Source organism: Phascolarctos cinereus, unplaced genomic scaffold (genome assembly GCF_003287225.1).
Source record: "Phascolarctos cinereus isolate Bilbo 61053 unplaced genomic scaffold, phaCin_HiC Scaffold_4;HRSCAF=312, whole genome shotgun sequence".
In the NCBI taxonomy this organism is placed as follows: domain Eukaryota; kingdom Metazoa; phylum Chordata; class Mammalia; order Diprotodontia; family Phascolarctidae; genus Phascolarctos; species Phascolarctos cinereus.
In genome coordinates this window covers 5182653-5210156 of record NW_027555847.1, presented here as the reverse complement: position 1 = coordinate 5210156, position 27504 = coordinate 5182653, and the positions used below count along the sequence as shown (strand labels likewise).

At 50.2% G+C, this 27504-nt stretch overlaps 1 protein-coding gene across 8 annotated transcripts in view; it reads left to right on the top strand.

The window, feature by feature from the left end:
• The window catches only part of ELMO1 (engulfment and cell motility 1), a 411711-nt gene that overhangs the window by 75488 nt on the left and 308719 nt on the right, over nt 1-27504 (top strand). For 3 of the 8 annotated variants that reach the window (XM_078152030.1, XM_020964349.2, XM_020964351.2), the window contains exons 2-5: nt 383-532; nt 15689-15729; nt 16233-16305; nt 19821-19958. In XM_078152030.1, coding sequence (XP_078008156.1) covers nt 455-532; nt 15689-15729; nt 16233-16305; nt 19821-19958 — 330 coding nt within the window. In that variant the 5' untranslated portion in view covers nt 383-454. Of the gene's footprint in view, nt 1-101; nt 199-382; nt 533-15688; nt 15730-16232; nt 16306-19820; nt 19959-20947; nt 21039-27504 lie in introns of those variants that run through there. The other 5 variants (XM_020964350.2, XM_020964353.2, XM_078152029.1 and 2 more) reach the window with 5 other exon arrangements.

Here is a 27504-nt window from a genome sequence, read left to right as displayed (position 1 = left end):
TGCTATAGCAGGCCCATGTATTTGTGTTTTCTCACACACTATGAGCCAACGGTTAGACAAACCCTGCTTCCTGGCCATGCCTGACTTCCTGGGCAATCTGTCCTTCCGGAGGCAGCCCGACAGAAGGAAGCTGCTCGCTCTGCACAGACGGCTGCGGCCCTAGCAGGCTCCTGGAGGGGTGGGTGGCCCCTGGCCTCGGTGGGTGCCCCCCCGGGAGCCACTTGCCCACAGCCAGGCATGGCCGGGCCTCCTGTCCCAGGGCTCAGGGTGGGGGCTGTGCACAGGCAAAGACATCTCAGGCACCTCAACCCCCAGTGAAAACAGGAAGTGATGGAACAGGACCTCCCCTCTCATGTTCTGTTTGTCTTCCGCTCTTCCGTAGGCGCAGGGACGTTCAGACCCGGGTAACATCGACACCTCTCCTTGCTGGCCTAGCAAGCCCGGGGCAGGGACCATGCCGCCCCCCGCAGACATCGTGAAGGTGGCCATCGAGTGCCCGGGGGCCTTCCCCAAATTGATGGAGATTGACCAAGTAAGTCAGCCCGGTCTCAGGAGGGCATCCCCAAGCCTGGCTTGTGGCCACTTTCCTTCCTGTGTGGGCACTGCCTCTCACTCTGTCCTCTTTTCTCTCCAGATCTGGAACAAGGATTTGGATAGCTTGTGGTCTCCATGCCCTAGGACCAGAAGGGAAGGCACTGGGATGGGGTGGGGCAGCTCAAGATCATTTCCCCTGACGACCATTTCTAAGGCCGTTAAAGAGCAGAGTCTGGGGAAAGAGCAGAACCTGGGGAAAGAGCAGAACCTCCTTGGGTCCTTGGGTCTGACCTCATCCAAGATCCCTTGTGTGACCTCATTGGTGGAGGAAAACTCCCTCCACCCAAGTGGCCTCAGAGAACCCATTGTGCACTGGGGTGTGGGGCAAGGGGTCCAAGGTGCCTCAGACAGTGTGGGGCAGAATCTTTCTGAACAATTGGGAGGCCAGCCCTGTGCTATGGCCCTGAGCCACCCTGCCCTCCATCACGTTTTCAAATGGCACATGGTGCCCAGTGCACAGAGGGTTCTCTTTGAAGTCACAGGACCTGGGTTCAAATACTGTCTTGGTCTCTAAGTCATTGTGCAATCTGAGGAAAGTCCCTTCACTTTTCTTGGCCTCAGTTTTCTTTTTTGTAAAATTGGGGAGTGGGGCTACAGTCCCTTCTGCTCTACATCTGTTCCCATGCTCTGACACAGATCTAAATGCTTAGTAAGGTGGGACTGCACCCCAGGGACTTTCCTAGTTTCTTGTTGGACCACAGCTTTGACCTCAAAGTGAGAGGTGTCCCAGTTTCCTAAGTTAGGGCAGCCTCCCCAGCTTCTTTCCCAGGGCTCCTGAGGGGGCTGCTGGGGAGCAGGACCCAGTGCAGCCCTGCCTCTGCTGCCTTCTCCTTGGCAGAGCAGGGGCATCGTTCTTTCTCAGCATCATCCTGATGGTGCCATAGCAACCTCAGCCTCTGAGGCCGAGTCCTTCCACTTAAGTGTTCTCTGAGCATTTTTTTAAATTGCTTTCCAAGTGAGGCTTTATTGCTTCTGGCCTAAAGCTATGATCTTGCAGGATTTGCTGGGCAAGAAGTGGGGACACGATGATCTCATGGCTGGTCCAGGGGCTGGGGAGAAAGGGGAGGAAACACAGCCAGGGTTCATCTTGAAAAGAACCTTGCCTGCATGCATCAGTGTCTTGGTCCAGGGAGCTCTCCTTTTTGGAAGGAGGCCCTGTAAACAGAGCCTGGCGTTCTGTCTGTGTGGGCCCATAGCAGAGAAGGCACTATGTGACTTTGTTTCTCCAAATTTTTTTTTCAATTAACAAGCATGTGGTATGTAACTTTCCTTATCTGGAGGGGATGCTTGCTAAAGTGACACCCGGGTGATTTCTGGCCAAGAGATCGTGGGGATGGTCATTCAGCTCAAAATCTCCAGATTCAGATGGGCTCAAGGAGAAGCAGCTGTGGGGAGACCAGGGACATCTGATGGGCCAGAGCCTCAAAGCAGGATGGGACCGCGATCTGTCTGAGCTGAGATTAGCCAGGTCTCTACCATTGTCTCTGGTTGCCTTCAATTATCTTCTATTCCCTGGAAAAAGAATAATGATGTCTCCAGTAGCCAGCCTCTCAGACATAGGGTTTTTGGGGAAATTGGGTCCTGGTGCTACCTGGGCATGTGTTTGAGAAAAGAGCATATGAAGCTAGAAGAGATGTTTAATAGTCAATGGTATTTATGAAGCCAGAGTGTGCAGGCTGCAGGATCTCCATAACAGATGGTGTGCACGGAGAACTCTGTGTCTGCAGGAATTTAGTTATGGCCACATGAACGTGGGCTTTAATTAAGGAAGTCCCAGAATTACAATGATCAAAATGATAGCCGCCCAGGCAGAGATGGACCTAGGAATGAGCTACCAGGGCCTTGCGCTGGGGTGACGAAGTTCATAGGGTGCTGACACAGCAGCTGTGTTCCTTCACTAGCACGGAAACAAGAGAGCTCACCCCCTACATATTTAGCATAATTAGTTTAAATAGCATGGCACACTTTCTTAGCCCAGCTCCTACCTACCAGGGGAGCTCTTCCTGCTCAGAGAAGCAGTGTCCCTGTGTCTTGGGGTCTTGGCCCAAAGGGGCTCTTGTCTAGTGGGCGGATTTGAAGGTGTGGTTGCCTTCTTGAAGCTTGTTTCTTGCATTAACAATGCTGATCATGGCTCTATGCCAGGGTTTAGCCCTACAAATGTCAGATGCTGGGGGCAAAGACCCTCTAAATTGACCAGATATGTCAGTATCCCATATTATGCCAGCCCTATAACTCTGCTCTATAAATTCAGTTTAGTTTAGGGCACATTTTTAAAGCACTTTCCCTGATGGCTGGCTTGTGTACTGATGATACAAACACAAGTCCCTGTCCTCAAGGCACTTTGCTTCTGATGGTGGAAGGCAGCAACTTACAGGGAAGATGAAGAGGGCCATCAGGTGGATGTCCTGGGAAGCTCCCCAGTGTCTCAGAGACAGATTGAGGGACTGATAGATAGAGGAATTTAAATGTGAAAAAAATCATTTTACATCCTCTCTTTTGACCTTGGAAGCACTCCTGTGGAATGGGTACTGCAGGCATTATTATCCCCACTTTACAGATGAGGGAAGTAAAGCCCAGGCTGGTTGAGTTGACTTGCCTAGGGTCACTCAGATAGTAAGCTTAGGTGCTGAACCCAAGTCTTTGTGTTTCTAGAACAAAACTTGATTTCAAACCTTTGGTCAAAACCCCAGAAAACCTAACTCTGTGCCTCACGGGGTATGCCTGGAAGCTGCTCAAGCAAAAACAGAAGTTTGTCATGGAGTTGTTGTTACTGAATTGTTCCAGTCAGGTCTAACTCTCTGTGACCCCATTTGGGGTTTTGTTGGCAAAGACACCGGAGTGGTTGGCTGTTTCCTTCTCCAGCTCATTTTATAGATGAAGAAAATGAGTCAATCAGGGTGAAGTGACTTGCCCAGGGTCACATGGCTAATAAGTGTCTGAGGCTGGATTTGAACCCAGGAGCTGAGTGTTCCTGACTCCATGTGCTCCCTCCACTGACAGCAGCAGTTAATTTGTTCTTGAGGCAGTTCTTGGGAACAAATGCCAGGCCCATGGTCACCGCCACCCTATGGATGTTGTGAGGACCAATATGAGTGGGCAGTTTGACTCTCTACCATCAGCAGTCCATCAAAACTGCCTTGTGCTTGGGCACCATGCTTGGGGAAGCCTTGCTCACCATTGAATTTAGAGACAGGGCCTAACCCCCACTTGCTCTCTGGCCCTTTTTTATTTCTCTTGAAATATTTGGGAAGCAGGGCTCTATCCTTGCAGGAGGGAAAGGCCCTGAACAGTTCTTGTAAAAGAGGTTTGCTAGTGGTTTCCAGCTTTCAGGTCGTTCTTTGCCCATCCTTCCGACAGATGTTTTTGTCTATACTTATCCATTCCAGTTCAACCTCAGGGGGCCCCTCTGAGTAGTGAAACTATGAGGCTTTTTGATGTCCCAAATGTTCTCTTTGCTTTGGATCTGGTCGTGGACTGAGCACTACTTCTCCCAGCTGAGAGGAGGGAAAGTAGAGTGTTTTAGATGAAAGCCACGTGGTGGCTCTGCGCACGTCTGCCAAGACAGCAAACAAGCGAATGGCCAGTGAAGAAGGCGGAGAGATGCTCTCCTTTTCCATCATTTTACTGATGCCTTCATTTTTCCATCTGAGTCATTTTCATATCTAACCCTCCCCAATCCAGCCAGGGAGCCTTTTTTTTTCTCACGAAGACCAACGGATCCAGCTGCCATGTTGGAGAGCGCAGGCAGCATTCTGCACCCACAGTCCCCACCTCTCCAGGGAAGGAAGGAAGGTGGGAGGGGCATTCGCTCCTCTCCATCAACACAGAGTGCAAGGACCCGAAGTTGGGCTGCATTGTCTGTCGGGTTCTTTCCACCTTCATGAGTGCAGTCTTTGTATTACAGAGCGCTTGCTTGGTTTAGATTCTTCCCCTCTGCATCAGTCTCTTGCAAGTCTGTCCATGTCCCTCAGAATATCCCTCTAATTATTGTGTCTCCCTTTGTTTCTGTAGAGGGTGTTTTGCTGCTCTATTTATAGACATCTGACATGTGCCTGGGTTGGTTTCCTGTAAAATATTTTATTTGTTCTGTAGTTATTTTGAATGTAATTTCTCTATCATTTCTTCCTAGTTTTTGTTGTTGCTGTATTGAAATGTGGACAATTTGGGTGGATTTGCTTTATGTTATTTGACTCTCTTTGAGCCTGTGTCTCTAGACAAGTCAAGAAGTATTTTTTAAGCACTTATTATGTGCCAAAGAATGAGGTGGGGGAGGGGAACAAGTATCTACATAGCACCTACTACGTGTCAAGGATTCTACTGAATGCTGGAGTTACAAAGAAATGGGGAGGAAGGGAAAGGGAAGAGGAATAAGCATATGTAGTGCCTACTAGTGCCACCGTGCTAAGCACTTGATAAATATGATCTCCTTTGAGTAAAAGACAGTCCCTGCTCTCAGGAAGCTTACAGTCTCTGAGAGAGAGACAACGTGCAAACAAATACATACGAGCAAATTACAGATGGGAGAAATTGTAGATAATCTTAGAAGGCAGGCAGGAACAATTAGGGGGGTCAGGTAGAAGACAGTCTTGAAAGGAGCCTGGGAATCTAGGAGGGAGGGATGAGGAGAGAGAGTTCCAGGCAGAGGGGACAGCTAGGGAGAATATCTGAAACTGAGAGATGGAGTGAAAAGCCCATTGTCACGGGATTGTGGACTGGGTGGAGGGAGTGAGACATAAGAAGACTGGAAAGGTAGGAAGGAGTCGGGCTGGGAAGGGCTTTAAGAGCCAAGACTGGGTTTTCTACTGATCCTGTAGATACCAGGGAACGCTGGAGTTTACTGAATGAGTCTGGTGTGGCCACACTGTGCTTTAGTGAAATCAGCCATAGTGGCTGAACAGAGGGTAGACTGGAGTGGGTAGAGACAAGACAGGCAGACCCTCGAGCTGCAGCAATAGACCAGGTGTGAGGCATGGAGGGCCAGAGCAGAGAAGCAGGGGGCATGTGAAAGATGCTCAGAAGGTAGAAAAGAGAAGCTTTTGCAACAGATTGTACATGAAGGGTGGTGGTGAGAGAGAGAATGAGGAGATGAAGATGACGCCTTGGGAGGATGGGGGTAACCTCCACAGTAATAGAGAAGTTTGGATGGGGAGGGGCTTTCAGGAGAAAGATAACCAGTTCAGTTTTAGACATGTTGAGTTTGAGATGTCTACAGGACAACCAGTTCAAGATATCCAACAGGCAGTGGGAGATATGAGATTGGAGTCCAGAAGAGAGGTTAGGGTAGATAAACAGGTCTGAGAATCATCTGCATAGAGGTAATTGAATCTCCGCTAATTGAGATCACCAAGCAAAATAGAGTAGGGGGAGATAAAGAGGGCCCAGGACAGAGCTCTGGGGTATACCCATAGGAGCAGGCATGATGTAAATGAAGAGCCAGCAATGGCAACTGAGAAGGAGCATTCAGACGGGTTCTTCCAGTTCTCCTCTGAGTCACTCAACATCAGTTCCTACAAGACTTCCCAAATTTCTCTCCATTTTTCATATTCATATTTTCTTAAGGGATGATAATATCATCACATCACCTTTCTATGCCACAATGACAGCCATTCCCTGAGAGATGGCACTCGCTTTGTTTCTACTCATTTGCCAGTACAAAAAGTGTTGCTACAAATAGGTTTGTTTATATAGGACCTTTCTCATTCTGATTGACCCCCATAGGCTGTAGGTCTGGTAGTGACATCACCAGGTCAAAATATAGGTACAGGTCAGCGATCAAGGACATACTTCCAAATGAATTTTCAAAATGGTCAGTCCAATTCAGACCTCATTGATGGGGTATTGTGTTACTCTCTTCCTAGGTAACGTTTACCATTTTTGTCAACCTGTGAGGTGAAACCTCAGAGTGGTTTTGATTTTCATTTCTCCTACTATTCATGATGTAAAATATTTTTCATGTGGTTATTGATAGCTCACATTTCTTCTTCTTACATTTCTACCTGTTCATAGCCTTTGACTGTTTTTCTGTGCCTCTTATTCTCATATATTTGTATCAGTTCCCTAGATATCTTGATGGTCAGACTTTTGTTAATTTCCTATAAATGCATTTTCCTCCAAAATGACATCTTTTCTACTGATTTTGTTTGTGCAAAAAACTTTCCAATTTTTTGCAGTCTGAATTATCTACTTTATCTTTTAAGACCCTTTCTATCCCTTATTTAAGAAGGCTTCCCCCACCATGGCTTTGCAAGTTATCTGCTGTTCTCTCTCTATCTTTTTAATGGGATTTTTCATATTTAGGACAAGTGTCTGTGCTATCCCCCGATGCTCTTCATCCCATGCCTTCCCCCTACCTTGGGACCTTGCTGCAATATTTATTCCCCAACCCCACCCCAATATTTCTCTGAATCTGTCTGTCTGTGTCTTATCTCTCTCTCTGTCTCTCTCTTCTTCCCTCCCTCCCTCTGTTTTTATCTTACCTCTCCCTCTCTGTCTCTCTCACTCTCCCCCTCCTTCCCTCCCCCCGTTTCTATCTTACCTCTCTCTGTGTCTCTTTCTCTGTCTTCTCTCTCTCTCTCTCTCTCTTCTCTCTCTCTCTCTCTCTCTCTCTCTCTCTCTCTCTCTCTCTCTCTTCTCTCTCTTTCTCTCTCTCTCTCTCTCTCTTTCCTATTAACAAACTATAAAACAGTATGACAACAGCCAAGAATTCAAACACAGGGAAACAGTCCAAGTCCCTGTAAAAGAAACTTAGATTTGGGGGGGGCGGTGTAAAGCCTTAATTAACACACAAATGGGCATGGGCTGCTGCTTCCTGTGTCTCCAGCATGGGCTGAGCATGCAGCCTTAACAAGATGAGACTAACACATGTGAAACAGCTGCACAGCAAATAGGAGGCGTTTCACAAGCAAGGGCTAAATGGTCTGGTTGATCAGAACGCCTAGTAAACACCGCGGGCACCCAGGATGAGAAGGCAATGGAGTAGGACCAGGGAAGGAGAGGGCCACTGTGCCGAATGACTTTAAAACAACGCAGGGCAGTGAGCGCACGCAGATAAGGACCTTTGGGGGGCGGTTGAACGAGGTACTAGGGAAAGGCCTTAGCTCTGGCGTCTGAGCCGCTGGGGTCAAACCCTGCCTCTGACACTTAACTCCCGGGTGAACTCTCTCTAGGCCGGCCTCAGTTTCCTCAGCTGAACAGTGAAGGGGAATTGTGAGATCCCCTCTGGATCTCAAGCTAGTGCCCTGGAGCCTCCAAATCCGGGGGATGCCAGCAAGGCCCCACAGGAGGCTTTTTGTAGAAAGTAACAGTCAGGCTGAGAACTGAAGAAAGCTCCTGGACCTGAGAGGCTGGGAGGGGAGGCAGAGGCATGCCAGAACCTGTACAGAGGGGTGAGACCCTTAACTGGGGAATCAGCCAACAAGATTCTGGAGAGCTGACCTGGACTTGGAGGGAAGGCACATTCAGCCTGCTGTGACCTCAGGAAAGTTCTTCCACTCGCCCTATCCTTCCACCTTGCCCCTTCCCCCCAAAAAAGACTTCTCCTTTTGCTTGCTGACATTTCCTGAACAAGGAAAAAAGTCATTGGTGCCATAACGATTGGATGTATACGGAGGGAGCCCTGATGGGCTCGTGCTGCTGGAGCCAAAGAGGCCCCCAGAGGCCACGGAATTCTGCCCTTAATTTTATCAAGGTGCAAACCCAGGTCCACGATATTCAATGACTTGCCTAAGGTCACTCTAGTAGGAAGCAGCAAAGGCAGGATTGGAACCCACATCTTACTGCAAAGTCAGCTCCCATACCCCTGGCCGGTGCTGCCTCCACTCTGCAGACCAGGCCTGTGCCATTGAGACTATGCACGAGACACCCTCTGAGCACTGGGGAATCCGTGAGGACGTTGGGGAGCTCAGGGGAGAGCTCAGGGGAGCTTGGAAGGGGGATTCATGCTGTCTTCTGCTCCACAGCACCTTCCAACATTGCTCCCTGGGGGAGCCAGGGCAGGCAGTGGTGAAGCCCCTACCCCACCCCCCATGGGCGAAAGGGCTCAGGCAGGAAAGAATCAGCTGCCATATCACAGCTGGGCTGACCCTTTCCCTTTGGGCTCTTCTCTGCCTACCCCATCTCCCTAAGGCAATACTGCTGCTGTCAGCACCCCAGGCCAGAACACAGGAAGGAAAGGAAGAACAGAGGAAGGAAGGAAGGAAAGAAGGGAGGGAGGGAAAGGAGGAAGGGAGGGAAGGAGGATGAAGGGAAAGAAGGGAGGAAGGAAGGAAGAAAGGAAGGAAGGAAGGAAGGAAGGAAGGAAGGAAGGAAGGAAGGAGGGAAGGAGGAAAGAAGGGAAGGAGGAAGGAATGGAGGGAGGGAAAGAAGGAAGGGAGGGAGGGAGGATGAAAGGAAAGAAGGGGGGAAGGAAGGAAGGGAAGGAGGGAGGGAGGACAAAAGGAAAGAAGGGAGGAAGGAAGAAAGGAAGGGAGGAAGGGAAAGAGGAAGGAAGGAAGGAAAGAAAGGAGGAAGGAAGAAAGGAAAGAAGGGAGGGAGGAAGGAAAGAAGGGAGGGAGGAAGGAAGGAAGGAAAGAAACAAGGGAAGGAAGGAAGGAGGAGGAAGAAAGGAAAGAAGGGAGGAAGGAAGGAAGGGAAGGAGGAGGGGACAAAAGGAAAGAAGGGAGGAAGGAAGAAAGGAGGAGGAAGGAAAGAGGAAGGAAGGAAGGAAAGAAAGAGGAAGGAAGAAGGAAGAAGGAGGGGAGGAAGGAAGGAAAGAAAGAAGGAGAGGAAAGAACAAGGAGGAAGGAAGGAAGGGAGGAAGGAAGAAAGGAAAGAAGGAAGGAAGGAAGGAAGCAAGGGAGGGAGGATGAGAAGAAACAAGGGAGGAAGGAAAGAAGGAAGGGAAGGAAGGAAAGAAGGAAGGGAGGGAAGGAGGTTGGATGAAAGGAAAGAAGGGAGGAAAGAAGGAAGATAGGAAGGGAGGGAGGAAGGGAGGGAAGGAGGGAAGGAACGAAGGAATGAAGGAACGAAGGAAGAAAGGAAGGAAAGAAGGAAGGAAGGGAAGGGAAGGGAAGGGAAGGGAAGGGAAGGGAAGGGAAGGGAAGGGAAGGGAAGGGAAGGGAAGGGAAGGGAAGGGAAGGGAAGGGAAGGAGGAAAGTATGACCGTGTATGGCATGTTCCCTAACAGAGTCTCCCACCTCTGCAAATAAAGGAGAGAAATGGAGTTTTCCCCTCCCTCCTTTAGGCCAGCCTTGATCATAATATTTACCCAGCATTCAGGCTTCAGGGTTTGGGGGTTTTGAGTTGTCATTGCTGTTATTTTTTCCATTGATATTATCATCATTGTGTGTCTTGGCAGCTAGGTGACTCAGGGCTCCAGGCCCGGAGTGAGGAATTCCTGAGTTCAAATTTAGCCTCAGACACTTACCAGCTGTGTGACCCTGAGCAAGTCACTTAACCTCCATCTGCCCCAGTTTCCTCATCTGTAAAATGGGGATAGTAACCATCTAAATCCCAATGTTGTTGTGCGGATTAGGTTAGAAAATAATTGTAAAGTGCTTGACACAGAGCCCGGCACACTGTAGGTGCTTAATAAATGCTTCTTCCCTGCCTTTTCCTTTCCTGGTTTAGCTGCTTCACTCGGCTTCAGGTCCTGCGAGTCTGCCCACACTCTAGCCATTCCTCATATTGTTTGTTGTTATAGAGCATAATTATCTATTACACTCAATCAAAACTTGGTCAGCCGTCCCTTGAGTGCGAGTGAGAGTTTGGGATACACCATACACAAAAACGATGCTCATCATCCTGACTGTTACTACTGTGTTTGGGACTTGTGACTTCCTGGTCACTGACTGTATAATAAGGTGGAGATTTTTTCAAAGGAAGTTCTACTAGGAAACCAGAAGAAAGGAAGTGTGAGCATGAAGATGCAGTGGTGAGAGTGCTAGATTTGGACTCTGAGAATCTTGTTTCTTGGTGAGTAAATAGGAAGCAAAAAGGCTCCCTCCCATAGAGGGAGAATTGGCCAGGCTTGGAACCGAGAGGCAGGTGAGTGGAAGGTTTTTGTGTGAGCTCCATCAGCTGAAGTACCCGGGACGGTTTGGCCTGGAGAAGGGAAGACAAAAGGTGGGGGATGGATGGAAGGGGATGGGCAAGCCTGTGCTCAAGGATTCAAAAGCTCTCATTGTTCTGTTTGGCCTCAGAAGGCAGAGTTGGAAGCTGTGGGGAGAGAGGATATTACAAAGAGAAAAAAATTAGGCTCAATGTCAGGGAAAAAACCAAAACTTTCTGACATTAGAGCTGCCCCAGCATGGAGTGGATTGCCTGGGAGGTGGGGGCCTCCTCCCCCTTCTTGAAGGTCTTCAAAAAGAGGCTGAATGACAGTTTCACATGTTATATGTAGGAGGGATTCCTGTTCTGGTATGGGCTAGCCCAGCGGGATACTCAGGTCACTTCTGAGCCTAAAATTCTGTTAGCCTTTTTTTGGATATGGGATGTGAGAGAGAGGGAAAAACCCAGGATGATTCAGTGGTTTGAGTCTGGGCTACTGGGAGGATGGAGGTGCCCTTAGCAGAACTGGGGCAGGTTTTGTGGAAGTGTGGGCTTAAAGGAGAAGACTGTGGCCTCTGCTTTGGATGTGTTGAGGTTTATAGAGATGCTTAATTGGGAGAGAAAGAGACAGAGATAGAGAGAGACAGTCAGATGGAGAGAGACCAAGAGACAGAGAATTTTTTTAAATGCCTCCCATCTGTACATGAAAAACATTCATTCATGAGTCTTAGAAGGTCTAACATTAATAATAACCTGCTTATTGATTCTCTGTTGATAAATACCTGGCAAGGGATAACACAGGGAGATGTGTCCCTGCCAAAGGTGCTTACCACTGTGATGGAGGAACTCCAGGGCAGAGTCAGGGTCAAGGAGGGGTTCTCTGGGGTTGATGGGGCCCTCCAGGGCCACACTGAGTGGATGGCTTCCAACCCCAGGGTCCTGCAGAGCCTCCTGGAGGGGTCAAGGCTGGCCCGTCCTTCTACCCAGGAAAGACCAAGTGAGTGAAAAATGTTCACTGCCCTGGTTTCAACACGCATCTCAATGAACTCGTCCGACAGTATGTGTGTGGAGGAAAAGCAGGACTGGGGACCATGGACTGAGCCTCAAATTGGACAGCAGGAGAACAGACCGGCTTATTTGGGGGAAATTCCAAAGCTCCTTTGTTGTCCTTAAGTTGTCCAAGGAAACAAGGGCCCATGACTTCAGTACAAACATCTACCAGCACCACCGTGTGGCACCGAGGCGTGGACCCCACAGCCTACAGTGAACAGCAGACGAGCATCACCCAGAGAGAGGTCTCCTGCCCACGGTCACACAGCTGGAAAGTGCTGGAAGCCAGACTGAACCCAGGCATTCACATGGATGACCAGAATCAGAATTGGGATCCAAGAAGCAGCTTAGAGGAGTTGGAAGCACCAGGATCTGAGAGGCAGAAGAGATCATCTCTAGCCTGGAGGGCTTCTTGGAAGAAGTGACATTTGGGTGACTTTAGGCTCATCCCTTCCCTCTCTGGGCCTCACTTTATGTATAAAATTGGGGGGCCAAGGTCCTCAATGATTTCTAAAGTCCTTTCAATTCCTTGCATTCTATGATCAATGCTGCTCATCCTTGAAAAACACTTCATAAGCCATTTTTAAAAGAAAAAACCTACCATCAAAAGGGACTTGAAAGAAAACCGAAAGACATTCCTTTTCTTTCTCAGGGTCTTTGTTTCTAGTTAAAAAGTATGTTTGGAACAAATTCACTTGGGCGCTACCTTCGATGCCCCTCCTGTGCCCTTGATTTCTAAATTCACCGTGTGTGTCTTTTGTACTCGCCCTAATATGTGGGTGCTGTCTCCTCTGCAGGTCCTTGAGGGCAGGAACCCTTTCGTTGGTTTGTGAATTCCCATGCCCAGCACACGGTAGGCGTTTACCAAATGCTTCTTAATGCGTTAGTGATGAGGACTCCCCCGAGTCTGTCTCCCTGACTTTAGGACACATTCCTCTTCTGGAGGGTCTCCAGGCCCACAGCTTCTCAGCTCCCTGGAGGTTACTGGGGCCATGTGTTAACTTCCTGACATAGGCTTGGAGAGAAGGCCTGGCTCTCAGCTGAGCCTTCTTAGGGCATTGGGGCAATTGAAAAAGCCTCCTGGGGATGGTGGATTAGAGGTTCCAGCAAGTGCTTGACTTCGGGAGCACTCAGGCTTCATATACTGACCTGCGGCTGCCAGCATTTTGTTTTGAAAAGAGAAGGAGGGTTAAGAACCCAACTCCCTACTCCTCCACCCCACCAGGAGCTGATGGATAGTTGGGTCCTCCTCTCTGGAAAGACTCTTAGAAGCATGGATTTGTGATTGATTCTGTAATGAACTCAAAGGCCCTGGGACAGGGCCCAGCCAGAGCCCTGGGCTCCCTCCTGGGCATCACACTCTAGGAGAGGCATCAGCACACTGGAACGTGCCAGAAGAAGGAGCCTAGGTACCAACCAAGTGTGTCACATGAGGATTGGTTAGAAGAACCAGGGATATTTGGTCTGGAGAAGAGAAGCCAGAGAAACGTGGTGATTGTTTTGGAGTACAGAGGGCTCAGACTTGTTCTGCTTCTCCCCAGGGGGCAGAACCGTGAACGATGAGTAACAATGCTGGAAAGCAGATTTTGGCTTCCTAGATAAGGAAAACTGTCTCAGGTGCTGGAGTCAGTAGCAAGGTGGAGAGGGCTGCCTTGGGGGGGGGGGAGCTCCCCATGGCTCTAAGTCTCTGAGTGGGGACTGTGTGACCACACATCAGGGAAGCTGACAGGTTGGAGCAGAAGGGCCTCTAATGTCTATGATGATCTGTGGGAATCTGTGTGCAGGATCCCTGAGGAGAGTCAGGAAATCCTTCTGGATGTGTCTGCCATGTTTGCACCTTTAAACCAATCTCTCCCCCTGACTCCCTGTCTCAAAGTCAACAATAAAAAGGTAGCTTGTCTGTTGCAGTCACGATAAGCACCATTAGCCCTTAAGAGTCGAGGCTTTAAAAAGAAATGTGGACAGGCAGGGAAGCTGTTGAGCGTTTTTGTCTTCTTGCCCAGGCAAGGGTTCCTTACCCAGCTCCATCTTTTCTTCAGTCCCGCCCACTTACGTGGAAGGACCTGGGAAAGAGTGAGCCCCTCCAAAGGGCAGGGAGAGGGGCTTTCAAGGCCGAGAGCCCAGACAGGTCCAGGAACCTAGGCTGAATGCTGAGCGCTGGCGATTCTGTGCAGGGAACGATGGCGCCCTGCCGGCTGACGTCTGGCGGCTTCCTACAGCTGTGCACATCTGCAAAGGATTTGTTTGGGAAAGCTTTATCCAGAATGTCCTGTTTGTTCATTAGCTTTTTGTTTGTTCTGAAAAGGTAGCATTAGAGATAGTGCCTGCGGAGCCCCCAAGGTTGATTACCACCCACACAAAATGTCCCTGGAGGGAGCTGCTGGAGCGGGCCAGCTCTCCTGTCGGGTAAGGCAAAGGCTGTGTGTCTGAACCTTGGAGCAAGGTCAAGGGGCCCATTATTCTGGGGATGGTGATGGAGGCTTGTAAGTCGTGAGAGAGCTCTGAAAGCAGGAGAGCCATCCATTGGAGAGCCAGGGCAGGGTGTGAGGCGTCCTGGGCCCGAGTCCTGGCCTCAGCTGACACTCAGCTGTGTGGCTTGGTCAGGCGCCATCTCGGACCCTCAGTTTCCTCATCCGGAAGATGAGAGTAATAGCATTCATGTTCCTTTCCACTTTGGAAGCCTGAGAGCAGTGATTACTGTTATTCTTTCCTTTGGGGAAGGGGAATGGAGGGATACAGCTTGACATCTGATATCCGGCAGCACAGCTCCCCTACCCTCAGGTGGCCCCATGTGTGTGTCCTGCACTGTTCCATGAAAGGGAACCATAGAGGCCTGCTGGAACTCAAGGATACATTGGCTCTGGATGAGAGGGCCTGGGTTCAGATCCTGCTTATGATGCTTGCTAACTGGGTGATTTTGGAAAAGCCATTGAAGTTTCCCTGGATCTCAATGTCTTCGCCTGTAAAATGAAGGAATCAGGCTGGCGACCTCTTAGGTCCTTTCCAGCTCCAGATTTATGGTGAGGTAATGGATGGCCTGTGTTTATTTGGGGAGCCTCATGGACAGGGTCCAGCCACTTTGTCCAGCTGAGCTCATGGAAGGACACGTTTGATTGAGCACATATTCTAATTCAAAACTGCTTGATGTCGAGCTTGCCTTCAGCTAGAACAAACTGTTTACTCCAAGGCTCATTTGTTCTGGGCGGCTCAGCCGGGCTGCTCGGGAAGTCCAGGAGCTCTTTCCGCCTTCGTGACTGTGCAGGAAACCCACATGTCTGTCCCATGTTGATGCTGCCAGCCGTGGACAATGCTTATGTGCCTGGACTGTCCCCAGAGCCTAGACTTAGAGCAGGCAGGGACCTCGGAACCATCCAGTCCACCCCTTCCAGGCCCAGAGAGCATGGGTGACCTACCCCGATCACACAGATGGTGGTAGATGGCAGGGCAGGGATTTCAGCCCAAGTCCGCTGAGCCCAGATGCAGAATTCTTTCCATCATGCCATAGTCGCCGGCCCTTCTTCCCACCACCATTGTCATTGCTACCGTGTCTGTGGTACTTGAAGCTTCACAAATCGCTTCCCATGTGTTATTATTAATCTTTGCAATAGCTCTGGGAGATGTAGCACCATTGTCCCCATCTTATGGATGAGGAACTCAAGGCTGAGAGAGGCTAGGTGCCTTGCTCAAGCTCACACAGCTAGAAGTGCCCGAGACAGGATTCACACTCAGGTTCTCCTGACTCAGTCTATGCCACCAGCCACGGATGATGAGCCTTTGTGACAAAGGGCCGCAAATGGCGGACATTGGATTTATTGGGCTGGTGCCATCTGGGAAGGGGAAGGGGCGCCGCTTGTGAACTTGGGAAATGGAACCATTGTTAAATAAGAGCTAATAAAAATAAAAAACCTTATTTGTTTAATTGGATAGCATTTTATTAGCTTTCCTAAGTTCTGCATTCAAAATGATGGCATGACTTTGTCTAACCAAATGCTTTCTTTTTTCTTATGTTACCTTGTAGAAGAAGCCACTGTCTGCAGTAATAAAGGAGGTTTGTGATGGGTAAGTGGCACCCTGGCACCCCAGCATCACACCCTGGCCCATACATTGGGGGGCAGATAATTACTTGTCCCCTTCCCTCCCTGGGGATGCTGTTTATAGTCCCAGAGCAGGGCATTGTGAGGGCTGCTGGGGCCTGCTCTGGCCTTTGTCTCTTGTCTTCCCTTGAAGCCCCCATACCCAGCTGAGAACAGCCAGAACTGGGCCTGTTCTTGTTTTCCTGTTTTTCTTGGGCATGTCTAATAGTCTGTTGAAAAACATCGCCTTACAATTGATGCCTGGCAAGGGCGTTTTTAAGAAAAGAATCTGGACCTCTGGAAATCTAAAATTCTGGGGAGTAGGGAACGCCCAGTGTGGAGACACCCCTCAGTCTGCCACTGAGAGTCTGGAGAGCTGCCAGGGTCACCGAGAGTGACCTGGTCAGGGTCCCGTCCCCAGAATATCCCCACGACCCTGTGGTACCCTGTGGGCTTACTGACTGATGCCCTCCCTGTGCTCTTCCAAAGGTGGACACTGGCCAACCACGAGTCCTTTGCATTGCAGCACGCAGACAGTTCCAACTTCTATATCACAGAGAAGGTATGGGGTATGGAGCGGGGGAGGGGTGGTGCTGGCATGGGCAGTGAATGGAACCTCGAGGATGTTTGTCAGATCCGGCTGACCGCCGTGAAGCAGACTTGCGTTTAGCACCGAGCCTTTGGAAAACAACCATTTCCAAGCTGTGTTCAGGCAGTGACATGGACTTTACACCAGTGACTTGTGGTCAGGCAAAGTCTTACCCAAGAATCAGAGCAGAGGCACAATCCTCAGAGCTGAGCTGGGCATCACAGGGATGCCTCCTGGACCATTCACAGATTCACCAGCAGTGGTTTATAACAACAAATCAGGATGTCCTCAGCTCTCCTCAAAATCCTCCCACTTCCAACAATATTAATATATTATGTAAACTGAGAGTTGGAGGTGCTGAAGAAGCTACCTGGGCTAGCCACTTCCCTGACGGAGGAAGAACCTGCTCCCCGGGTGATCTTGGGCGAGTCACTGACCCGCTCTTGGCTTCAGTTGCCCCATCAGTAAAATGGATGCTTTGGGGTAGATGGCCTCTGAGGCCCCTTCTGGCTCTGGATCTAGGCTCCTCAGTGGTTCCCAAGTGACTGCTTGCATCCTACAGTAACAGAGCACTCCCCATTGCCCAAGGTGGTCCACGACTTTTTCTGCCTGCTCTGAGGGGAGCAAAGTACTCGCTTTTCACTCCCTGAAATGCATTTCTCTGTAACGTATCCCTCAGTTCCAGTGGGGGGAGTCCCTGGAGACGCACTGGGCACATTGATCTCTCTTCCACACAGCCATGGATTGTTTGAAGACAGCCATCCCCCCTCCCCTGGCCTTGCTCCATTTTGATAGCTTCTCTCTGGAAGCTTCATTAGTTCTCAGGTGATCTCTCACCATCCAGGTCATCCACTTTGGGACCCCTCCCTTCATGCAGATTCCTCTTTCCCAGTACCCTCTCAAATACTCCCCTGGCTCCATGATCTCATCCATTAGGGCATTCCCTCCACTGACACAGATCACAACCCATTCCTGGCTGACTCTTTGTGCATGTGTCCTCTCCAGAGCCCCCCACAGGGCAGCTGCCTAATATGTCAAGGGCCTTTCTTGAGTTCTTGATGTCCAAAGGATTGTCTAACAGTCAGTCATTCAATCAGCCAGCCTTTGTTAAGTACCTGTAAAGTACTTAGCCTATTAAGTCCTTATTTGTACTCATGAAGTACCTGTCACTTTGGGCACTGGGGATGAAAAGGCAAAGGATGCAACAAGCTTTAGCAGCAAGAATTCTGTTCTCTGTGGAGTGTCTGATCTGCTGTCAAGGAGGCATCTGCCTTGGGCAGGCGGGGAAGGAAAGGAAGCCCAAAGAACTCCATGGCTCATCACCCATTGGCACAGAAGATGGCGGCCTGGGACCTGGCAGGAGCCATCTGTGCCAGAGGGCATTTGCTTTGAGTGACCTTGGGTTGATGTGGGAATCTGTTCTGCTTCTGCTACTGCTGCTGGTGGTGGTCATGGTGGCAGTGATGGCCATGGTGGCAGTGTTAGTGGCTATAGTGGCAGTGGTGGTCATGGTGGTGGTCATGGTGGCAGTGATGGCCATGGTGGCAGTGTTAGTGGCTGTAGTGGCAGTGATGGCCCTGGTGGCAGTGTTAGTGGCTGTAGTGGCAGTGGTGGTCATGGTGGCAGTGTTAGTGGCTATAGTGGCAGTGGTGGTCATGGTGGTGGTCATGGTGGCAGTGGCAGTGGCTATAGTGGCAGTGATGGCCATGGTGGCAGTCATGGTGGCTATAGTGGCAGTCGTGGTCATGGTGGTAGTCTTGGTCATGGTGTTAGAGGCCCAGCTCCACCTGGGCTCATTCTTGTGGCCCAGCTCCCCTCTCCCCTTCAGGCCCATCCTGAAACTGTATGCTAGTTGGGAAAGGGGGCCACAGTATGTAACAGGAATGAGTAGAGTGGGTGATGGACCTGGAAATGTCTTCTCCCGCCTGAGCTAATAGAACTATGAAAGAGGATGCCATCCAGGTAGGATGTCCTCTGACGCCAAGGCCTCTCATACCTGGCCAGATCAAACCACACTGATTACTCAGCAACACAGCCACCCATCTCATCTAAGGGAAAGGGTGTTGTGCTGCCTTGAGGCAACTGCTGGCAAGCTGTTCTTTTATGAAGCTAAAATCTGCCCCTCTGATACTCCCCTGGCTCAAACAGTCCCAGACTGGCTGCTCTGGACTGCTCCCAAGGGGCGTCTTCTTGAGCTGGGCCCCAGAGGCCTCTATTCCCTCCAGGATTGCTGGGCTTGAACCAGACCTTTATCCTGACTCAGACCAGATCAGGTAGGGAAGCCTGTCCCCTGGGCCTCTCTTCTCTCCCTCTCCTTGGATTATTGGAGGGTCAGGGACAGCCCCCACTGGTGCACCAGGAATGAGAATGGGACCATGTGGGGACTCTTAGTGGGAGGGCTCTTTCAAAACATGTCACCTTTCATCAGTCAAGATCAGGTTTTAATTCTGTAAAGCCTGTTTGGAAGCGATGCATCTCTGACTTGTGCCCGGCTGCTGCCGTGATTCTCAGGCTCCTCCTAGACCATTAGGTTGGAAGGAAACGTGAGGAGTGAGAGAGTCACCCAAACCTGGGTGGGCACCTCAGACTCTAGGGCCGGGGCCAGGCCAGGGATGGGCTTGTTTCTTCATGCCCATAACCAGCACAAGTTTCTGGTCCCAGCAGCAGACAGAAACTGGCCCCCAGATACGCCAGCGAAGGTAGTAGCCTGGCTGGGATCTCAGCCTCAAACTCTGAAGCCCTGCTCCACCCCCTTGCAGGCTGAATGACTCCTTGTGGAGAATGGGCTAGTGGGGAGGGGTTCCCTCCTTCTGTGGGGCTTAGGTGGCACCCTGGAGGGCCTTCCCAGGCCTCCAAGTCTGCCCTAAGCAGCTATTCATCAATATCCGCTGAATGAATTGTATTGCCCTGAGTGAAGCCACTGCAGTAACCCACTGCAAAGGGTAATGGATGGACACGTGCCTGGAGGGGGCTCCTCTTTGTTGGCTCCAGCTATCTCTGGTCAGTCTGGTCAGCTCTGACTTCCTCTCCCAGCCCTACCCGGGTCTCGGACACATTTTAGCTTCCTCTGCTCATCACCCAAAGACCCTGCTGTTCTCCCTGAGTCATGGCTTCTGTCCACAGTGACTTCCTGTGAGGGAAGACCAGGCAGTGGGGGCCCCCTCATCCTTTTAAAGGCCTTTTGACTTGATCTGAAAGACTCCAAGCCAATATCTTCTCTTCAAAAACATTAAATTTTACTTTATTTTCAGATAAACCTTCTCTCCCTTCCACTTACCAATCAAGAAAGCCAGGAAAAGCAAAACCCCACCTACAAACATGCCTAGCTAAGCAAACTGAATTCCCAAAACCCCATATTGTATGTATCAGTATCCCCTCTCTATCAGGAGGGGAGGCCATTTTCTTCTTATCAGCTTTCTCAGGAGCCTCCATATCTGGCTGGAGCATGTGGGTCATGCATCAGAAATGCAGTCTGATTCCTTCCCCAGGACATTCATCAATGGGAAATGCCATTATGCTGCAAAACGGACTGCCTGGGCCTCCCCTCTCCTCAGTCTGTTCTCCCCTCTGATTGGACCCTTTGCCAAATGCACATGGCGTTCCTTCACCTTCCACCTAGGATGCTGGTAAGAAAACAAGGAGAGAATCCACTTTACCTCAACCCCACCACCCCCACCACCCCCACCTCCACCACCTCCACCCCCACCACCACCACCACCTCCACCACCTTCACCCCCCCACCACCTCCACCTCCACCACCACCACCACCACCACCACCACCACCACCTCCACCACCCCACCTCCACCCCCCACCCCCCTCCACCTCCACCACCCCCCACCTCCACCACCACCACCACCCCCACCGCCATCATCATGTTCCTCATTCCAGCCCTGGCCTAGGCCTACCTTCCATGCCTTTGCACACGGGTTATTTCCCCAAGCCTGGGATGCCCTCCATCCTTATTCTGCCTCATAGACTCCCTCACTCCATTTAGAGCTAAGCTCAGGTGTCCCCTCTGCCATGAAGCCTTCCCCGGTCCCTCCCCCTGCTACCGTCTCCTCCTCTCTCAACACAGTAACTTTGCCTCGTGCTTTGTGTTAGGTTGTATTTACTTCTATGTATACCTGCCACTCCCTCTGATTGAATGTAAGCTCCACAAGGGCAGGGGCTGTTTGGTTTTGTTTCTGCATCCCAATACTTGGCACAATGTCTGGCACACTGTAGGTGCTCCATAAATGCTTGCTAAATTCTATTCAGTGGAGTACATTCGAGGTAGCTATTAACTACACCATCTACCTCTGTCTCACCACCATTTTGGAGAAGGTTTTATCTCGGCCTTCATTCAAGTTGACTAATAAAGCATTAAGTGGCAGTGATGTACAGGCAGCTTCTCAGAGCCCCCTCTAGACAGAAAGTAGGGGGGATGGCAGATTCAAGATCCCCAAAGCTCTGGAGAGCCTGTACCAGCAGACTAATGCTCAGCAGTGGATTTTGTCATGGAGGAATGAGATAAAGTCTGGCCGACAAAGACAAGATTGGAGACGCCTGGTGATGCTTGTTTTCTGAGAAGCACAGTGATGTAAGCTTCGTATCCAAGTCCTGTTTCTTAACCAGTTTATTTAAAGATGGCCAAGAGGGCTGGGCGGACATGAAGTGTAACCTGAGTCATCCTGATCTGGCAGCCCCAAAGCTAATTCATCACAGGGTACGTTCCTAGAACAAGGGAGCTGAGGGTCCTCCTTGCGCACGCTGCTCTGGCTGGACCACATGGGGGTTGCTGTGCCGAGTTCTGGGGCCATAGTTCAGAAGGGATATTGGCGAGGTGGAGGTGGTCCAGAGGAGGTGAGCCAGGGTGCTGGTGGGTCTCAAAACCTGAGCATAAAGGGTGAAATGGAGGAACAGAGAGTTTTAAACAGGAGAAGAAAAGGCTTAGTGCTAAGAACGTGCTTGTTGTCTTCAAATATTGTCTACTTGGGAGGGTGCAATTAGAACCAGTGATGGCTCTGTGTTAACTCATAACTTACATTTGTGTAAGTGCTTTACAGGAAGGTAGATTCTTTTTCACTGTTAGAAAAGAACCCTGATTCGTAACAGTGAATTAAAGCAGTCCTGAGAGAAATGGGCTGCTACTAGGACCAGCCCTGGGGAAGAGATTCCTGATTGGGTAATGGTTGAACTAGATGATGTCTGAGATCACTTCCATTCTGTAATTCTTTGATTCTGTGTGATCACAGTAGGGTGATTAGGCCCACTGAGGGAACCACGGTCACAATGGAGAGGTGATTGTCCTGAAAGAATTTATCCTTTTGGTGGGGAAGGCTGTTGCCTATGCCTGGCACAGAGTAAGGGCGTGATTAACATGTAATAGACTGTTTTCCCTAAATGCTGGTAGAGGTAGCCTCGAAGCAGGCTGCAAGACAGGAGAAAGCCCTCTCAAGATTCCCATGGATGTTCCCATGGGGATGGCTGAGAGTTGACTAACCACTTCCAGTGTGATTTTTGACATGACAGACTTGCTGTAGAAAACACAGTGATGTAACTAGAAGATTGCATTACTAGAAATGGCTGTTTCTTAAAAATGGAGATAAACAGCTTGGGTCTTATAGTAGCCAGATGTCATCAGAGAGCTGTCCTGGGGCAGAACGGTGAAGAGCAGCCAGTTCTGGGGCCTTTGTCCAGCAGTTTCCCCGGGGCTTCTGCCTTCTAGCCTAAAATGGGCCATTTTAATGGGAGTTTCTTGGAGAAAGTGGCAGCACCCAATAGGGTAACTTTGGGAGTGGCAATTCTCACCGCCATGCAGGCTACCTCGGGATCATTCAAAGCAAATTGGCACCCCTACAATACTTACTAGATGGACCTACATTTAGGGAGCCTAACTGTAATATTTAGGGGAAAAGTACCCACAGAGCTTTTTTTCCAACTTCCCTGACCAGGCCACCTTTCCTCTTCCCTTAAGAAAAAAGTGAGCCAATACTCAGAGGAAAACCCATAAGCCCAATTTCCTGGAGAATGACTGTGTCCCCAGAAGGAAAGAAGCCCTTCTCAGAGCTCCATTTACAGAGTATCCAGACTGTGGTGAGGCACGGAGGTGGCAGTTACAGACCGTGTAGCCATCTTCCAGGCTTCTGTTGAGAATCCAGATGGCGCTCGGGTGGGACAGTGCCCATGACTGACCATCTCCAGTCAAGCTAGTTCAGGGGGCCAGAGTGGACCAGCAGAAGGCACCAGCTCAAGTCAAGAGGACCGGGATCTGTTCCATTGCCTGTATGACCTTGGGTCTCTGTTTCCACATTTGTAAAGAGACAGCGTTGGGCTGGTTGGCTTCTGAGGTACCTCTGATTCTCAGCTTGGGTCTAAAACCATCCTAAAGTTTGTCCTATATGTTCTTTTCTGACCAGTCAAGTCTGAATGCATTTATTAAGTGCCTTCTGTGTTCTAGTCATTGGGATAGAGTCCCTGCCCTGTCATGGGGGAGGGCAAAGTCTACATGGAACAAGATATAGAGAAGATGAATCAGAGATAACCCCCAAGGTCCCACAAGCTGGAGCTTGAAGAAAGCCAAGGGGCAGAGAGGAAAATCCATTGCAAAATCCTCAGGGTTGGGTGAGGGAGGGTCTCATGGGGGGAGGAGCTAGGAGGCCACAGTCAGGGGATCACAGAGGAGGGGGAGGGCAGCAAGGTGGGGGAAGCCTGGAAAGGGAAGTGGGGCTGGGCTGTGATGAGCTTTAAAGCCCAAATGGGATTTTGGGTTGGATTCTGAGGGTAATAGGGAGCCATCAGAATTTACTGGCTAGGGGGTGACAGGGTCCAGTTGGAGCTTTGGATAGAGCTCAGGACCTGGAATCAGGAAGACCTGAATTCAAGACCAGCCTCAGTTAGTCACTGTCCATATGACCTGGGCAAGTCACTCAGCCTTCTGCCTGCCTCAGTTTCCTCAGCTGCAAGATGGGGATAATAATAGCACCGAGCTCCCAGGGTTGTTGTGAGGAAAATAATGAGATAAAATTTAAAACCTTAAAGCCCTCCATAAATATTAGTGATCATTATTATTAATATTCTTATTATTACTTCTACATATGGGTCACTCACTTTCTCAGCATGCTTTCTGAAAAAGGAGGCAGTTACTGAACTGAGACCATTGTAAGGAGGTTTCTAGGATATTATGGTAACAACCAGATCCCAGGATTCATACAGAAAACAGTTCCAAGGAGCCCCCAGCTTAAATGCTGCCAGGAGGGAAGAGGCCAGAAGCACTTCCTTCCAAAAGCAGAATAAGACAAGAAATGGGAGAGGGGCTTGTTGGTGTCAAAGCCTCAGGCTTCTTTCTCCTTCTTTCCAGCCTCAGGGAGGCTGGGTGTGAGGGTCTGCCAGCAGGAGACCACTGTCCTGTACCTCTGAACCCGCCACCAGGGCAGGATCCCTCTCCAGGCCCAAACCTGCCCCTGTTGAGACTGGTTTTTGCCCCCAAGCCTCAGAGGTCTAGTACAGGCTAGGTTGAGGACCAGCTGTCTATGATATTGGAGCTGTGCAGCAGGTGGGTGGGCCTGGGGATCTCTGGTCTTTCTGGCCTTCCTGGATACTGGCTTTTTTCCAGGCATCCAGCCCTTGGGCCTTAGCTGGCCCTTGGACCCCTCTTGGGGTGGGGCATGAGAGTTGCCTTTGAGGACTTGAAAGCCTGCCATTTCAAAAACTGGTTGGAGGTTTTCTGCCTGGGCCCAGAGGCCAGATTCAGGAGCAACTGGTAGATGCTGAGGAGAGGCCAGTTTTCAATTGGAAATGAGGGAAAAAATCTTAGCAATTAGAGCCGTCCCAAGGCTGGACAGGTTGGCTTGTGGGAGGTGGGGTGGTGGAAGGGTTCTCCATTACTGGAGTCCTTCCAGTAGAGACAAATGGATCATTTGTGAGGCTGAGGTGGGGGAGGGTATGAGAATGCTGCAAAGGGGAGGCCTCAGGAAGAAATTGGAGACCCTTTCTCCTCCTGAAATTCCACAAACTTGTATATGTAGATGAACACTCTTAAAGTCAATAGATAAACATTTATCAGTTACCTGTTAAGTACCAGACACTGGGCTAAGTAATTAGTAATTAAGTAAATAATTAATAATTAAGCCCAACAGAATATCTGGCAGCTTTCCTGAGGCTCCAGATCTGTGGGTGGCTTTGTTCTGCTCCCCCTTAATTCATGGGTTCAAATCCTGCCTGATATGTGATAGCTGAGTGACCTTGAGCAAGTGACCTCTGTCTGCCTCAGTTATGCCCACTGTAAAATGGAGATCACAACAGCCCCTCCCTGCTCCCTCCCTTCCTCCCTTCCTCCTTCCTCTTTCCCTGCCTCCTAGACTGTTGTGAGGATCTGAGGGGAGGATGTTTGTAGAGCTCAGTGCGCCCAGGGCTCAGAGGCGGCTCATAAATGTGTTCCCTCTCTTCCTCCCTCAGCAAAATAAGGGGTTTGGGCTGGATGGTCTCTTCTGGCCCCTCACCTTTTTTAACCCATAATTAGTGTGGGGTCGAGCAGGAGCCATCCCCAGGATTGCCTATGACAATTTGTCCTGAGCTACTTGGCTTCTCCCCAAGTTAATGCCACTGAAAGTGAGAAGTGGGAGGGAACAGGACTGCACCGGGATAGTGACCGCCTTGAGAAGACGGGGCCAGGAGGTCTTGCTACCAGCTGCGCTGGCCTCCCTGTTGGGGCCCTGCTTAAGCCTAGGGGTTCCACTCCCTGGGTGCCCAAGACCTCTCATCTCTGGGGTTCTGGCCTCGGCACAGTGCATGGAGAGAGAGCCGTCCAAATTCTGCCCCACTCCCCCACCTTCAGGGGTGGCACCAGACATAGCCAGGCAGGAGCCACAGAAAGGGACCGGCATGTGCTGTGGCAGAGTCTGGAACACTCACTGCCCACCTAGCCTCATGGGGCACGCCTCGATGCCCCAGTCAGTAAGCTGAGGCTGCTGCTGTCTCCTCGGGGCTCGGGGAGGCGTCCTGCTGTTCTTGTGGCTAACTTCAAGATGCTTTTGTGACTCCCCCTTCGAGTCACGCTCAATTGAGACTTGACGCAGAAGGCTGGGAGTGTGCGTGTACCCGCAGGGAGACTGATAGAGACAAGTATCCCCAACACCCAGAAACAGATTCAGCAAAGAAGGACTTAGATGTGGGGAGGGGAGGTTTACCCAAGTGGGGCAGCAGCAGGTTTTGCCAGCTCATCTGCGGGTTTTGTTTTTTAAATATAAATACATACATACATACATATATATATTTATTTATTCATTCATTCATTCATTTATTTATTTATTTATTCATTTATTCATTCATTCATTCATTTATTTGCTTATTTATTTATTTATTTATTTATTCATTCATTTATTTATTTATTTATTCATTCATTCATTTATTTATTTTGCTTAGCCATCTCTTTTTATTATGTGTTTTTGGACCTCTGCCCAGATGCTTCTGGGTACATTTAAGAACTCCAAAGAATACTCAAATGATGAAACAGAACGATTTTCTTTCTTTAAATAATATACTTTGTATTGCTTTCCCCGTCATGTCTTCATCCTCCAAGAAAAGGAGAAAGGATACCTTAGGATTCAGACACTGCGATGTCTGTCATCCTTCCAGGAGGGGCCCTAAAGTCCTAACTGCTGGGCTGAGATTCACTCAGGAACGGGATGGGAAGGCTTTTGGGGACCGTGGCTCCTAGGCGTCTGAGTGCTCCCTGAGGTCAGGGACTGTCTTTCCCCTCTTTTTCTATCCCCAGCACCTGGTACAGTGCCAGGCAGACAGTAGGTGCTTAATCAGTGTTTACTGGTTGATTGATGGTGTGCCCTGGGAGGGCAGGAGCTGGCTGGGCCGGACACCCGATCCTGGGGTTTTCCGTAGCCTTGAGCCCTTCTGTGGAACCTTGGTATCTCGAGTTTGCTCCCGTCCCCTGGATTTTCTTCTGGTTGTTCTGAAGAGCCATTCTGTTGATGCAGGGAACCCTCTGTGCAGACCCATCTCTACAGAGGCCTGTCAGTGACTCCACCAAAGCGTAAGATCCAGGCTCTGAAGTCAAGCCACCCAGCCAGTGTGTCTCAATGGTGGGACTTGAACCCAGGGCCCATTCTCTATGTCTCCTCTGTGCATGGCTGCCTCTCCCCACCTCCCCTCTGCCACCCCTAAATGTGCCTGACGTTCTTCTGAAGCCCACCCTCGGCCTGCTCTGGCTTCAAGGATGAGCTAAAATCGTCCTTCCTGCAGAAAGCCTTCTGGGGCTCCCAGAAGCCTTTGCTCATGTCATCCATCCAAGGAGGAGGGATGGTGGGATGCCCGGGATGGTCTCATCCCCTGCACCATCGGACTAGTGAATGTCTGCCTTCTGCTCTGGGCTCTGTTACTGGATGTGGGGTGCCTCACTGGTCTCTGAAGGCAGGGACCCAAACCTAGGCCCTCCTGATTCCCCACAGCACCTAGTACAGAATCACGGAATGGAAAGATCTCTGGCTTTGAAGTCCGAGGACCTGGGTTCAAATGGTGCCTCTGCCTTATGTATCTGACCTGGGAAAGTCAATTCTCTCTGGGCCTGAAGGGAATGGACCAGAAGGCCTCTAAGAGGGTCCTTTCATCTTACAGAGGAGGAAACTGAGGTCCAGAGAGGGGAGCTGGTGGCAGAATCAGGCTGGGGCTGCTGTGAATCCTGTAATCAGAGGCACTGTCCTAACTGTGAGCTCTCAAAGACAGCTAGGTGGTTCCTGGAGTCAGGAAGGGCCAAGTTCAAATCCAGCCTTAGACACTTACTAGCTGGGTGACCCTGGACAAGTCACTTGACTTGTGTCTGCCTCGATTTCCTTAACTGTAAAACGAGAGTAATACTAAGTACCTACCTCCCTAACCTCAGGTTATCATGAGGATCAGATGAGTGAATACTTGTGAAGTCCTTAGCAGGGTGCCTCGCATACAGTAGGCACTTAATTCAAGCTTCTTCCCTTCCCTTCCCTCTGTGTGGACACTAATGCTCTGCCTGAGGCGGGGAGACAGTGGCCTCCAGCAGGTGCATTGTCACCTCCTTGGAAGAACTGATCTGACTCGGCTGGTACACAGCTGGTTGGTGGTCAGGGGTTTTCACCCAGATGCGGGTTTCATGCCTTCAACTGGTTTTTCAAGACTCGTGTTGTCCCTTCTCGGCAGGGCCTGGG